The following is a 16,084-nucleotide window of genomic DNA, read 5'->3' on the forward strand; positions in this document are numbered from 1 at the left end:
CAAATGAGGGATAATTAATCTAAAGGTCAGTTTGAGCACAGCTCAGAGCAGGCTACATCGCTATTGAGATGGATAGAGCTTAGGAAGGTTCTCTGGTTTCAATTTATCTGGGTGTTTGCTGAGAGAATTAGTTGCAGCTTGGAACTGGTGTATGCAGTTTTCAACTCACTGAGAGAAGATAGCCAAAGTAAACAACAGTTAAATAGGCCTACAATGTAAGCAGAGTAAAATACTAACTTTATCATTCACAGTGTGGATTAATCTCAATTTGAATTTTGTGAAGGATAGAAGCTGGAAGATTGCCTAGTTTGAAACTAGTGGGAGAATCTAGAGGGATCGCTCTCCAATCATGTGGCAAAGAAAGCAACCAGCTGGTTAGCTTGGGAAGTATTGGAAAAGTAACCAGAACAAGGGACTGAAGTATCGACAGTCAGGGGGTCGTAATTGAAAGTTTTGCCTCTGAGAATAGCTGGAGCTGAGGAGAATTCTCCAGAAAACTGTGGCATACTTATGGGTGTTCCTACAGAAATAAATAACTTTAAGATTGATGTGTTTTATAAGAGAATTCTTGGGGGGGAAGTAAGAAGTAAACCTGAATGCATAACATACACATTTATAAACTGTATTATTAAGTTAATAGTGCTTGTTTTCTTTAATTTGTTCTTTGAGCTTTGAGGAGTCAAGACTTGAGTTATTCACTGCTGAATTCCCAGCCTCTGAGCTGCTCTTGTAGCCACAGTATTTACATGGCTGTTCCAGTTCAGTTTCTGGTCGATGGTAATCTCCAGGATGTTGATAGTGGAGGATTCAGTGATCGTAATGACATTGAATATCAAGGGAAGGTGGTTAGATTCTCTAATATTGGAGATTGTCATTGCGTGGTACTTATGACCGAACGTTACTGGCCACTTATCAGCCAAGCCTAAACAGTGTTCAGGTGTGACTGCATATGGGCACAGACTGCTGGACCTCCCAGTCAAACTGAAAGTCAATGGACTTTCCGGTGGGGCCAGAAAGTCCTGGCCTGTATCTGTAGAGTCGTGAATGGTACTGAATATTGTGCACTCATCAGTGAACATCCCCACTTCTGACCATGTGACGAAGGAAAGGTCATTGATGAAGCAGCTGAAGATGGTTGAGCCTGGGACACTACCCTGAGGAACTCCTGCAGCAATGTCTTGGGACTGAGGTGATCGACCTCCAACAACTACAACCATCTTCCTTTGTGCTAGCATGACTCCAACCAGCAGAGAGTTTTTCCCCTGATTCCCATTGACTCCAGTTTTGCTAGAGCTCCTTGATGCCACACTCAGTCAAATGCTGCCTTGATGTCAAGGGCAGTGACTCTCACCTCACCTCGGGAGTTCAACTCTTTTGTCCATATTTGGACTAAGGCTGTAATGAGGTCAGGGGCTGAGTGGCCCTGGTGAAATCCAAGCTGAGCGTCAGTGAGCTGGTTATTGCTTTGTAAGTGCCGCCTAATAGGGCTGTCAATTACCCTTCCATCACTTTGCTGATGATCGAGATTACACTGATGGGTGGTAATTGGCCTGGTTAGATTTGTCCATCTTTTAGGGACAGGACATACCTGGGCAAGTTTCCACATTGTTAGGTAGATGCCAGTGTTGTATCTGTACTAGAACTAGGGGTGCAGCTAGTTCTAGAGCACAAATCTTCAGTACTACTGCCAGAATGTTGCCATGGCCCATAGCCTTTGCACTATCCAGCCATTGCACTATCATTCCTTCATATCATGTGGAGTGAATCGAATTGGCTGAAGAATGGCATCTGTGTTACTGGGGACCTCTGGAGGGGGCTGAGATGGATCATCCACTCAGCACTTCTGGCTGAAGGCTATTGCAAATGATTCAGCCTTATCTTTGCACTGATGTGATAAACTACCCCATCATCCCGAATGGGGTTATTTGAGAAGCAAGTAGTCATATGTTGTAACTTCACCAGGTTGACACCTCATTTTTAGGTATGTCTGGTGCTGCTAGTGGCATGCCCTCCTCTACTCTTCATTGAACCAGAGTTGATATCCCGGCTTGATTGCAATGGTAGAGTGAGGGATATGCTGGGCCATGAGATTACACGTTGTGGTTGAATACAATTCTGCTACTGCTAATCACCCACAGCACCTCATGGATGCTCAATTTTGAGTTGCTCAATCTGTTCTGACTCTATATCATTTAGCATGGTGGTAGTGCCACACAACACGATGGAGGGTATCCTCAATCTGAAGTCAGGGCTTTGTCTTCAGAAGCATAGTGCAGCGATCACTCCTACCAACACTGTCATGGACAGATGCCTCTGCGACAGGCAGATTGATGAGGATGAGGTCAAGGAGGTTTTCTCCCCATGTTGCTTCCATCAGCGCCTGCTGCAGGCCGAGAGTAGCAGCTCTCTCCTTCATGACTCAGCCAGCTCGGTCAGTAGGGTACTTGTCAAAATCTAGTTCATAATTCATATGTTTTAGAATATAATTTATAGCTTTAGGAATTAAAGCATTAACTGTAGATAATTGAGGGCATCTAACTGAGAAACTGATAAGCAACTCTGAAGTAAATGGAATTCAAACAAGTTTGGAGTTAATGACAGTTAAAAACTAACCTGTGTTTTTCTTACAAGGTCAGAGTTGATTGCAAAAAAAACTTGAGCAATGAATGATCCATCAATAATCTTGTTATGCAACCAGGGAGTCTGGAGAAAGGGTCGTAAAACCCCATTAGCAATATAAATTATTCATATGGGTTACAGGATCAAATAGTTGTGTTGAAGGCAAAATGATTGCTTTGTATTTTTGTTTGAACCATCCCAATGCATACTACATTGCCACAGACATAGTGATTCAGGATGGAGCCTTGATTAGAGTTTCTTTTGTTTGATTTATCTGTGTGTGTTTGCTGGCAGAAGCAAACAGATCAATTTGGGAACAGACAGAAGCATTTGCAAATTTGGTATTGTGTAGGTTGCAACACACTGAGTGGGGACAGCCAAAGAAAATAAATGTTAGCCAGTTAGGCCAGTACATCAAGCAGAGAAAGCACAAACATCATTGTGTACCATGTGGAATGCAGGTGGGGCCCCAGTTTGGATTTTGTGAGGGAAAAACAGCCAGGAAATTTGCCTAGTTTGAAGCTAGAGGATGAAATCTATAGTGGTCCTCACAGGGCATTATAGCAGAAAGCAGCCAGTCAGCTTGGAACAAGCAAGAAGAAAACATCTGTCAGGAGCTAAGAATCAGCAGTGAAACCAACAGCGTACAGAAGCTGTGGGAGCATAGAAGACCATTAGGAACCAGATGTTCTTGGTGTTTAAATCCATAATCAAGAAGGCAGTGGAGCCAACATTGGAACTGAAGAGTCCACAATCGTGAGATCTGTAAAGAAAATTGGAGGATTGCTTAGCTGGAAGCTAATGGAAGGATCCTCATGAAATTTGTACCTTGAAGAATAGCTGGAATACTAAGGTGACTGAAAGTCAATTCCTTATGGCTGTGGCAAAGCTTTGGGTTGGTCCCAGAAAGAGGGAATGGACCTTCAGGATTTTGTAAGATACGGGAATGTTTTGGAGGCAAGTAAATGTAGAACTGAGTTCCTGGCATACATAATTATAAATTATGGTGTTAAGTTAATCGTGCCTGCTTTGTTTAATTCTTCTTATATACAATGAAGTTTGTTGTTTGCTTAAAACCATGAAATATTATGGCGTAATTTTGTTGGTTAATTGCTGGGTATTCAGGTTCCTTCTGTCAATGTTAATGGTCCTTAACAGGATCATAATAGTACTAACAAGCCACTCTTGGTAATGGACATTCAGGACCCCTCCCAGAGTACATTTTGTGCCCTTGCCACCATCAGTAATTCTTCCAATTGGTGTTCAATATAGAGGAGCACTGATTCATTAGATGAAGGGGATTGATGGGAGCAGTGGGAGGTATAGATGGTAATCAGCAAGAGGCTCCCTCATCCATGTTTGACCAGATGCCATAAGACTTCATGTGGCTCTGAGTCAATATTAAAGACTCCCAGGGCAACTCCTTCCTGACTGTATACCACTGTGCTACCACCTCTGATGGGTCTGTCCTGCCGGTGGGACAGGACATACCCAGAGGTGGTGATGGTGATGTCTGGAGCATTGGCTGAATAGTCTGATTCTGTGAGTATGACTATGCCAGGCTGTTGCCTGACATGCCTGTGGAATAGCTCTCCCAATCTTGGTATAAGTCCCCAGATGTTAACAAGGAGGATCTTGGTGGGAGGGGTTTCATGGCTGGAAGGTGAGGTTAAAGTAATTTTGTTGATGTCATGAAAATATAATGATTTTTATAATATTATTGTAATTTATTATAAAGGTAGGTTAATAGTGGGGTTTGGATTAGTTTCTCTGTGTGAGGCTGTGTGCTAAGCTGCTCAAATCCCAGAGGGGGGGTGGGGTTTAATTGAATTGCAGACAGCTAGTCTGGAGCTTTTGAGTTATCAAAAGAGAAGCTAGGTTTGAAATGCTAAATACGTGAACATGACTGAGGTTTCAGAATGTGAGATGTGAAGAACGTTTGCATTTTTAGATAAACCAGAGTCGTGAATTTCAAAGAGATGGTAAGGTGTTACACCTAGCCAACAGAGGCTAAGCCAAACATTGTGTTTATTTTTCCTGAAGATTACTGATAATACGAGTACTATGGAAGATTTATATATGGAGAATGTAAATTTGCAGAGACATATTGGGACAATAGGATTCATATTAAAAAGGGAGAAACATGTATAAAGGAGGTGAGGTTATGTATAAGGGGAAGGCATTCTAAAATCTAACTAGTGTGAAAAGCCTCCAGCCTCTATGTATCAAGCTGCTGTCTACAGGAACCGAAGCTAAGAGAATTCACTTTGAATATCCCTGTCCAGGATATTGTGCGCTTTGCCTGGGTCTGTTGAAACCTATGTTGTTTTAATGTTGCCTTAACAGAGGTATAACTGGGAGCTAGATTAATTAGGAGATTTAGGAGTTATTATAGTAGTAATTTGTATGCCAATGTTTGTTCTTAAAATCTTTTCTTCTATTAGTAAATGTTTAATTTAGTTTTGTAAAAAAACCTCTAAGATTCGGTAGTCTTATTACCATTGTTTTCAAGGCGCACATTGCGAAATAAAAATAAAAATTGCAAAACAGTTGCTGCAGTTGTTTCAAGTTTCCCTCTGGGATTTGAGCAGCTTAGCATTTACCATTCACTGTGCCATAACACTGAGCTACCACAATTTATCCTGTACACAGTATATATTACAGTTACAAAATGATGGACGGTATGGATATAATGTTCAGTGATAGAAATGTTCTGTCCTGAATGATGTTGAGTCTGTTTGGTTGTTGCTATAACTGCATTCATTCAGCTGACAGATAACAATTCCATTGTATTTGTCTTGAACTTTTTAGATGGAGAAGCAGCTTTGAGGGGTATGGAGGTAAATTACACGCAGATCATCATCTGCTCTATTCTTAGTATGGTCCTGGTCTTTTCAGTCAGTAATGGCCTCCAGGGTGTGGATGTTGGGATTCTGTGATTATGTAACTATTGAAGATCAAGGGGAGCAGGTTGAGTCTTTACTTGTTGGTGTAATGTGGTGTGAATATTTCCTACCCCTTGTCAGCCCGAGCCTAGATGTTATTAATTTCCTGCTGTAGACTGGCATGGGCTATTTTGTGCATGGGACTAATCACTGTTAAATTGTTAGTAACAGCCTTATTCCTTATTTTACGATGGAGGATGGCCATCGATGAAGGATAGGGAGATGTTTAGAGCAAAGACAATGTCCTGAGAAACATCTGCAGCAATATCCTGTGTTGGCAATGACTAGCCTCCAATAATAATGCCCAACTTCCTTTGCTAGGGCACTGACACTGGCATCCTTGATGGTGGGGCCTTGGAAAGAGGCCAGATAAGATTGTTCACTTAGCACTTTGGGCTGCAAATTCTGGCAAACATTTGAGCCTTTTCTATTTTTGAGGATGGGGATGTCCAGTGCAGCCCCTCACTTCTGTTCGCTGCCTGATTGTAACAATTCTTGACTTTATGTGGTTGAGTTATATAGCTTTTTCTTTGATCGGCTAGTTGTGGGATGACTTAGTCAATCGCAATACTACTCTTGGGGTTTAGTACACTGATAGCCTAATGTCCTAGCATTACTAGAATGAAAGTATGCCTGGTGATGTTCTTGGCGCACTGTTCTGCACTCTGCACTTAACCAGGGCTGGCCTCCTAGCTTTATGTTGATGGAGGGGTGTGGTTTAGGAAAGGCCATGATGTTGCTGACTGTGGTATACAATTTTGCTATTGCTGATCATCCACAACACCTCATGGATGCCCAGTTTTAGGCTGTTAAGTTTATCCTTAGTCTATCCTACTATCCCGCTAAACACAGCAGTAGTGCCACAGTACAGAATGGAAGGGGTACTCGCAGTGAAGACAAGGCTGTAATTTTCACCTAACTCACCCGGCTGAAAACAGACACAATCTTATTGACTGCCCTGTTTTACATACTGTCCGACTTCAATGGAAAGTAAAAATGGGTGCTCGATTTAACCAGTTTTCCATTGGCTAGATTAAAATTACCAGCTTTGTCCTCTACTTGACTGTACAGGAGGTACCAGAAGGTTGCTGATGCAGGCAACTACTCCAGGATGAATGAGGACAGAGGGGATAGGGGAAATCAATATTTTCTCATGGTGAACAGAATTTTGATTAGATTTAACAGCTTTGAAACCATTTCCTGTAATACATTATTATTTCAGCTATACAGCAGAAAATAATTATTTGTATTTATAACTAAGGTTTACAAGATGTTCTAATACAATAATGGAATTAAAATTGATATTAGATCTATCAGTAGCACAGGCAATTCAATTACCAACAGGTTCAATTTCACAAACATAAAATAACAAGGGTTAAGGCCTTTGTACCCTTGTGGCAATAAATAACAACACATATCTTTCTTTCCATACTCTTATTAACTTGCGAATTTTGTCAGTATGAGGTATATAGCTAGCGTGCGATATTACTAACATCAATGTTTAAATCAGAAGGCTACAGGTGGATAAGAAACAGTATATTTGAAGCTTGCACTGAACATAGTTGGCAAATTGTAGAAGGCCAAATAATGATGCTGATCGATCTGCCATTTACTTATAGCATTTTATGTTTTTATTTCTAATTTGCAATTTACTTTCATTGTTATTTGAAGAGTGTTAATGCTAGGAATTGAACCATCTTCATTTCAAGTGCCCAACGTCATCATCAAGCTTCCAAGTTATACAGCATGGATAAAAGCTATACCATGCCCTAATATGGGCATCATTTCCTTACTTGATTAGTATGATCTTTTTATTCAATTCACATGGGATTTTTATAGTAAACACACAAAATTTCAAGCTATTTATTTGGGCTGCATTTGGACCAATGTTGAAGAGATGAAAACCCAATATTTAAACCTCTGTACTACAACTTTGACAGTCAATGGCACCAATTGTCTCACTTGACAAATATTTTTCAGACCTCTTGCAAGAGTTGTGTGCATATGGAACAAATATACTTACTCTGCAGTTTTCTTTTTCAAGTTGTATAAAATAAAAATATGAGTCCACCTTTGCACTATACCCAATTTTAAAAAATGAGATCAAAGCAACTCTATAGTGCAGTATTGCTTTGCCAAGATGACATGCCAGATTGAAGAAAGGTACGCATTGTTCACCCACACTTGGGTTCACAATTTATTTCTCCAAGTTGGAACTAGTTAATTTTTTCCAAAGGCAGAGGTAGAATGAACAGAGAGCGAGTAGGCCTAAAACACTCTTCCATGCTTCCTGGTTAAAAAGATGGAATTTGGCTGGGAGCAGATTATCAATCAGCAGTCACTATCCACAAAAAGCACTAAATTCTTCAGTCCAATGCTCATGCCACTCTGAAACTGGTTGTTAGAAGGATGGTACATAAATGACTGTTCTTCCAAGCTTCCCTCCCCCACCTGACATTTCCCAATGGCAATGTGGCTAAGATTGTGAAATCTGATGGTGTATGCATAAGGGGAACAGGGTGGTGGAGGAGATTTTCAACATGAGCCTTCAACTTAGAACTTCCTGGTACTGGCAGATACCTCTACATGTTGTACAGTTTAATGCAGACTTTGCAAACTTTTAGTAGGTCGGCCTACCTTCCAGTCACTCTCCATTCCATCCTCTGAGTACTGAATTTCAAACAGAAGTTTGTACGGCGGTAGACGTGGCTTGTCCCAGCTTATATTTAGACAACCTTCATTTAGGGTGATTTCTGCATCAACTTTGGATGGTGCCCAAGGTTTCACTTTCAATATGAAAAGGAAAAAGTAATACCAATGACATCGTAGCACTTTCAAAATCTGGAGTTTGCATTAGATAAATTATTAATCAGTCCATAAAACCCATTTGGAGAAACGTATCTGGCATCTGTCTCTGTTGATAGTTTGCAGATGGCCTCATGGTGAATGCTTGGCTGAGCTCCAAGACTCTCAAACAGATTAGCTCAGCAGGACTTCTGTTTTGACAGGTGGAAGTGGTGTGTTTGCTACTGTTAATTTACATCTTTATGAGGCTATAATACGTTACTATAAAAGCAAAATATGGTGGGTGCTGGAAATTTGAAACAGAATGTGCTGGGAAAACTCAGGTTTGGCAGCATCTGTGGAGAAAGAAACAGAGTTAACATTTTGAGTTAAATATGATTCTCCTTCACAACTGAAGAACTTGTTCTCATGCTCAAATGTCTGTCCTCAGCCTACTGCGATGTTGCAGTGAAGTTCAATGCAAGCTGGAGGAATAGCATCTCATCTTCCTCTTAGGCACTTTACAAACTTCTGGACTCAACATTGAGTTCAATATCTTCAGATTATGAACTCTATACTCCATTTTGATTTGTTTATTTTTACCAAGAGCCATTCTATATCTTGTTTTAATGTTTTTGCTTTCAGACAGAGCTGTCCAATATTTTGCCATTAACACTTACTCTGGGCCAATGTCTTGTTTCTTTACTACAACGATTACCACTTCCTTTGCCTTTTGTTCCATGATATCTTGTTATTTAATCTCTCCTGCCCTTTATCCTATCCCAGATCTTTCTTTTTGCTATGTCTCCTTGACCCCCTTTCAACAGTTTAAAACCCATCACATTTCTACCTCCCTTCAGTTCCAAAGAGCCATATTCAACTCAAAATGTTAACTCTGTTTATTTCTCCACAGATACTGCCAGGCCTGCTGCATTTTTCCAGCACACTCTGTTTTTAATTTATATAAGTTTTCCTTTAATTGTTCTGTATTGTCAATGTCTGTATTTTTATTTGGACAAAACTAAGAATTGTGAAGAGAGGGAAAGCTCCCGTTAATGATATTATGAATGGCCCTGTCTGGTTGACCCATTTATAAGGTTGTAAGAACAGTCATTTTTTTCCAAAGCAAATTTCTGTAAGTGTTTTCTTCCCTCTCAGTATTTCAAGACTTGCCATTATTATTATACGGTTTATGGATTCGAATACATAGTGCCTTCTGGGTGAGCGGGCATGGATGTGACAAGGGGCATGAAGGCATGGAGGGCATGGAAAGGCCATGTGGGGCATGGAGGGGGCATGAGGAGTGAGTTGGGGGTGAGGGGGTGTGAGGGGTGAGAGCCGAACAGCTTTTAAAACAATTGGGATGAAGTTCCAGAGAACTAAGGTGGGACTTCTAACCACCTCCCTTTTGTACTTGCCTACCCACATCACTGCCTCCGATCTGCTTTGGGGATCAATGGGGTCTAAAATTTCCCAACTTGAGTTACTCAACTTGAACAAAAATCTGGCCCAGTAAGTTGCATGCAGTTCTCCATCTTCATGATATCCCTAGACTGGAAGGTATGAAGGTTAGTGGGTGGAACAGTTCTATATAAGAAAATGGCTGCTCCTATGTTGTCACAAATCTCCATAAAATAAAGCAAAGGTTAAATGAAAGGAATCAGTAAATGCAAAGGTATTAATGGATCAATTCAGAGGAATACATTTCCTCATGAAACCTCTTGCAATAATAGACTATTTAAGTTGAAGCTTAATTCATTTTGAGAATAGAAAATTAATTTTGGTCTTATGCTTTGTTAAATTCAAGAGCAGAATTATAAAACAAATCGTTTACATTCTAAGATCAAATACAGGCCAATATAGCTTAACTCACCTACATCCATGGGAATTACACAGGTTGGTGGAGATTTAAATGTTGCTTCTTGGTGGTGGAATTCTAACCACATGACATGGCCAAAAGTCAGATTGATGGGCTTTATATGACACTCAAATTCATTCATCTGCATTGGGCATTCTTTAATATCAGCGTTTTGATCTTCATCTTGCAGGCTCTCACACCAAGACCCTTTCCTTTTCAAGAAAAAGGTAGCAAGGACAATTTATACATTGGCTTACTCAAATCAAATAATATAGGAAAAATGTTGAACAAGTATTCAGGTCTGCTTGACTCAGTTCAGATACTGTGCAACATCTTTACAAAATGTGCAATCAGAAATTATTCCTACTGTGCCATCCGCCCCCCCAAAAAAAGATTAAAATATATTATACTTACATGTAATACTTTAGCTGGTAGTTGCTAACTGTTTCTGTTTTCCATGCTCTTGGGAGCCACCTACAGATCATTGTTTCCATTGCACCATCAGTCTCGCATGAGATGTTATTTTTCATATCTAATTACAAATATCAAAATGATAAGAAATTTAGCAAAAGCACTTTTATAAACAAGATATGGGAAGCTAATGTATACCATCCCAAAAATGATAAAATCAGTTAAAGTAATATGTATGTATAAAGAATATATACTCTGAAAAACTTTTCTAGACACGTTCATTAAATTACTTGAATACACATCTTTGAATATCCCCCAAAATATTATAATTTTAAAGTATAGAAAAAATGTAGACCAGAAGATTTAACAGAAGTATATTCTAAGTACCAAAAAATAGATTTCAAATATTTTAACTATTGTTTATTCAATGTGTCTATTCAGAAAATAAGATTCAATAATATAATTACCTATTTGAAATATTCTAGTTATACTTAATATATAATTTCACCAGATGTCAAGAGCTTCCTGTAAATTCCTGCAAGTATTACAGGTACAATAAATGTTATTATTTTCAGATTAAGCGTACCACAGCAGTGATACGAGATGAGCATGCACCCTTACAATTGATAAATGTCTAACTTGGAATTAGACAGTATCCTAATATAATGCTCTTTCAGATGGAGAGAAGCTGACTCAAATAGTTATGACAGAATTTTCTGGAGGAGTCTTCAAAATTAAACATAAACACTTCCCTGCTTTTCTGAAAGAGCATTCTATCTGGGATACCAATTCCTAAACAATGAGGCTATTTAATATTGGTGGAACTGCATCTCAGCACCTTTGGGGAGGAAGGGAGATAAAGCAGGTAAAATTGACAAAAATTGATAATATGGATAAAATGTCATGCATGAATTGCTTAAAAATAATTTGTGACAGATGGATTTTTTTTTTCAAACTGTCAGAAAACATGCTGCTTATTTCCCAAAAGAGTCTTACCAATTACGGTTATTTCAGCATAGCGAAAGTTACATATACTCCTTTCTTCATTTTGAAGGCAACACTGTAGCATGTCGGATTGTCCATTTGATGTTATGTTGAGGAGAGTAACACTGATTTCATGATCATTGATTAAGGTATATTGATGTTCTGGAATTTTTTCATTCATGTTTAACCACCAGGCGACATTGTTAGTGGTCAGGGTCCGATTATAAAAAACACACCGCACTGTAACATCCGAGCCAACAGTGGTCAGCACTTGAGGAGGGTAATATGTAATTTCTGTCAAAGAACATTTGCATGTTAAAGAAAGAATTTTTTTTAGTATTGGCATATTTACACATTTATTATTTAACACTTGGCTATTATTATTTTTTTTAAGTATGTTTTCTCTTTCTCCTGGCTGGGTTTTGCCTGCGCCACACATCATCAACCTAGAGACCATGACTGACTCTCAGATTTCCATCAATCTGTTCTGAAAGTGCTCATGTTGTTCAGTTAGCCCTACCCATTCAACTTTCCCCTCACTGGTGGAGGGAAAGACACAGTGGAGTTAGGGAATGTAAAATGTTAACATTATGGGCAGGATTTTACCGTCGGCAAGTGGGGGCAGGGCCCGCTCGCCGACGTGTAAAATAATGTGGGATGACGTCGGGCGGAACTCCTGATATCACCCCGCCCCATTTAAATTTTAAGGAAGGTGGGAGCTCAGAAAAATCAGCTGCGTGCCCTCCGGCCTGTCAATGGTCAATCGAGGTCATTGACAGATCAATTAAAGTACTTAGTGGACCTGCCCGTCCAACCTTAAGGTTGGTGGGCAGGCCAGGAGCCCCAGCGGCAACTAGAAAAAACGTGAAACCTCATCCACCGGTGGGATGAGGTTTCATGTAGAGTTTTAAAAATTTTAATAATCTTGTTATGGAAATTATGAACATGTCCCAACTCATGTGACATTGTCACATGAGAGGACATGTAAGGGCATTTTTTTTTTCTACTTTTAATATTGCTGACAGTAGAGGCTATCTCCCTGAAGCTGCACTTAGCCTCAGGGAGATGAGTGCGCTCTTTCGTGCACATGCGCGAAAGAGTGCATTCTCGATTTTAGGGATTCCTCCCTGCCTGCACAGGGAGTGCATAGCGCTCCCATGCTGGCATCACGCTGGATGGGCCTTAATTGGCTCGCCCACATAAAATGGCGCCACGTCGCCGATCGGGGGCGCTAATCAGAAGCGCGCCTGCACGCGCCTGCCCATCAACTCCCCCCGCCCCCACCGACAGGGGGAAAATTCTGCCCTATCGGTGTAAAAAAAGAAGCTTTATAAATATTTTGTATCAACAGCATCAAATCAGCCTAATGTATTTCAATAAAACCACAAAGCAATCTTACCAATTATAATTACTTCAACATAGAAAAAGAATACACGTAGTCCTTTCTTCAATTAGGCTGCACGAGTATAAGCACATGTAGCAATTCTGACCAAATAACTCACTAACACATGAATTGAATATTATGCAGCAGCAATCATTTGTTCAGATTAGCAACAGTGAAATGCTAATTATATAAAAATGTCCCAGTGTTTCTTGAAGTAAGCCATTCATTTCAGTTAAAAGCAATGATTTTGCAAACAGGCAAAGATCACAGGAAATCTCTCCCCATCCATATAGTCACAGTCTTACTCATAATCGAGAAGTTTGGCTATCTGGGAGCCAGAAGGTAGACCAGATGCTCATATTGTTTGGATGCAAAACATTTTGGAGAAGAGCAGCAGCATTACTGTGCACCAGGACCTGATGGCACTCAATGCCGACATAAAAGTGGGTGAGGTGATGGGAAGAAATTCCAGTTTTTATGATGTTACCAAAAAGAGAAAACACTTCAAACATTGAGAGAAAACGAGACTTGCGCTTATAGAGCACCTACACACCATCCTCAGGATATTCCAAAGTGCTTTAGACCAATTAATTACATTTGAAATGTAACCACTGCTGTAATGTAGGAAATGCAGCAGACAATTTATGCACCAATAGAATTCAATTAATGATCAAATTGTCTGTTTTTGATTTTGGTTAATGGATAAATGCTGGCCTGGACAGTTTTAGAACTCCCTTGGTCTTCTTGAATAGTGCTATGGAATCATTTTCATTCACTCAAGATGTTAGACCTCGCCTCAATTTAATGTCTTATATGAAGGTCAGCTCCTACCAGAACACAATTTAATGTCTCATCTAAAATAACACCTCTTGACAGTGCACCTTCCCTCAGTACTAAACTGAGGTGCCGGCCTGGATTGTGCTCGAGCCTCTGGGATTTGTACCCTTGAACTTATGATTCAGAGGTGTGAATGCTGTCACTGGGCCAAGGCTGATACTGGTTAGAGTATTATTCACAGTTGAAATTGGAAATTTGCACAGAAGATTTTTATATTTTTATCATAAATTTACTTACATTTTGCTGTATTCTGAAAATATTATTCATTAATTGATATGCAATACCAAGGAAGATCATACTACTTAACCTATATGTGCTATGTATATGGGGCAATAACTTACTGGAATAATGCATTCAGTGAGCCACATCTTAACTTACACCAGGTGAAACATGATCTTGCTGATGCAAACTTATGCCAGAATGTCCAACAAAACTAACTTGCATATGCTGCAGGAAGCACAGCAGCATTTCAGGTAACCCAGAAAGGATCCTTTGGTTCAGGAGTAGAAGAGATCAGAACATACAGCATTTCTCGGAGTGCGGCTTGGGAGTGGCAGGTAAGTGGCAGCATGCTTGTATGTCTGCAATCTGTTTGGCTGCAATCATTTCAAAGCTACTTCAAAATGTCTCTCCATTTCCATTTTTGTTTGTAATTGTTTTAAATCATTTTTTAAAAAAAGATTCCAACGTCCCAACATTCCCATTTTCACAGACACACTGCACGTTCGTTCAAAAATGGGAGTCACATGTGGGAGGAAGACCTGTGGGCACCCTGCATCAAAGCGAGATGAGCACCACCTTGATGACACCATGGGTGGGGAACCAGCACTGGACAGAAAATCAAATGAGCTGACCAGGGCTCAAGTAAAGTAACAAACTGCATGTGCTTGTTAACAGAATAAATCCAAAGAAACAAAACACTGCACATCCATTTTTCTTTACAGATGCTGCTTGACTTGCTAAACATTTCCACCATTTTTTAATGTCATTTCATGGTCTTTAAAATGACAGATTTATTTATTAGTAATGTTAAATTGATCTCTCAGCAACAGCAGTCCAAGAGGTGTTAAAGCTTCCAGGGCTGCCTCCTGCCATGATGTACTGACTGAGACAGGTGGCAGGAATTTTAAATGAGGGATAGTCAGCTGCTTTTAGCAGATCAGAGACTATAAAGGCCATATGTATCTGTTTACTCAGGAAGACACCCAGCAGCAAATATGTTGACAAACTCCTTCAATCTCTGTCGGTCAGGGAGTCAGGCTTTTAACAGCGGAATGCCATAAAATGAGTCACGCAACGGCAGGCTGCAAGGGGACATAATTGCTCAATGACACATATCTATGCCAGCAAAGCTCCCTCAGAAAGTAATAATCAAGTACCAGAATCCCTACACAGGCTGGAACCCTGGCACCTGCTCTCCTTGTACACCAGGTCAATGAAGCAGCAATGTAACAGAACTGAGGCACACTGTTGTGATGACTCTATGGAGCAGACTGGTTTCATCAAGAAACAGTTAGACTTTATTACAAAGACATTTTTAGTGCTTGCAGGCTTGATCAGATCTCTCGTCAGAAAAGCCCGGCCCACGAATTGCCCGCGCTTAGAGCTCACTGGTCGACGCCCCCACAGTATATCACATGACCCATGATTGGCAGGAGGGAGTGACTATACATCCAGTTACCACATTTCCTCCCCTTTTAGTTTTTTACAATTACTCTTTACAGAAAAACATTTAAATAATCCCATAAATTTATATATATAATTTCAGGTGATTATAGATCAAGTCTCTGAGGTGCCTTTCTCATATGGATAGAGTGCTGTAGCTCTACCACTGGAGATCCCTGAACAGGACCGACAGAATCTGGAGCTGCACTGTGAGGGACATCATTAGAACTGTGCAGTTCAGTATTTGGCAATTCCTCTGAAACATCTGTTCTACGTCGATCACACACGTCAGAAGTCGAGGATTCAACATTAATCATAGGTTGATCAGTTAATTGTTGGAATGTCTCTCTGGCACAGATGTGATCTACATGCTTACAGATGATTCTATCACCCACCTGTACTTGGAAAGATAATGGACCGATCTATGAAACCATGGCTCCCATAGCCCAGACAATCCTTGCAGAACACATTCTGTCACATTTGGAGGAACAATACTCTCAGCTGCTTTTGGGGACTGTGTCAGTTTGGCATTTCCCTTTTTCCCTGTGTCCATCATGTTCTGCTGGACATTGACATCTCAAAAATGGAACCTTTATT

General features: G+C 40.1%; 1 protein-coding gene across 2 annotated transcripts in view; it reads right to left on the minus strand.

Annotated features, from left to right (window-relative positions):
• lepr (leptin receptor) overlaps positions 1-16,084 on the minus strand; it is a 164,290-nt gene that overhangs the window by 58,845 nt on the left and 89,361 nt on the right. For both annotated transcript variants that reach the window (XM_078561288.1, XM_078561287.1), the window contains exons 8-11: positions 11,614-11,895; positions 10,621-10,738; positions 10,222-10,418; positions 8,202-8,350 (exon numbers count right to left, since the gene is read on the minus strand). In XM_078561288.1, coding sequence (XP_078417414.1) covers positions 8,202-8,350; positions 10,222-10,418; positions 10,621-10,738; positions 11,614-11,895 — 746 coding nt within the window. The remainder of the gene's footprint in view (positions 1-8,201; positions 8,351-10,221; positions 10,419-10,620; positions 10,739-11,613; positions 11,896-16,084) is intronic.

Source organism: Cetorhinus maximus, chromosome 17 (genome assembly GCF_964194155.1).
Source record: "Cetorhinus maximus chromosome 17, sCetMax3.hap1.1, whole genome shotgun sequence".
Classification (NCBI taxonomy): domain Eukaryota; kingdom Metazoa; phylum Chordata; class Chondrichthyes; order Lamniformes; family Cetorhinidae; genus Cetorhinus; species Cetorhinus maximus.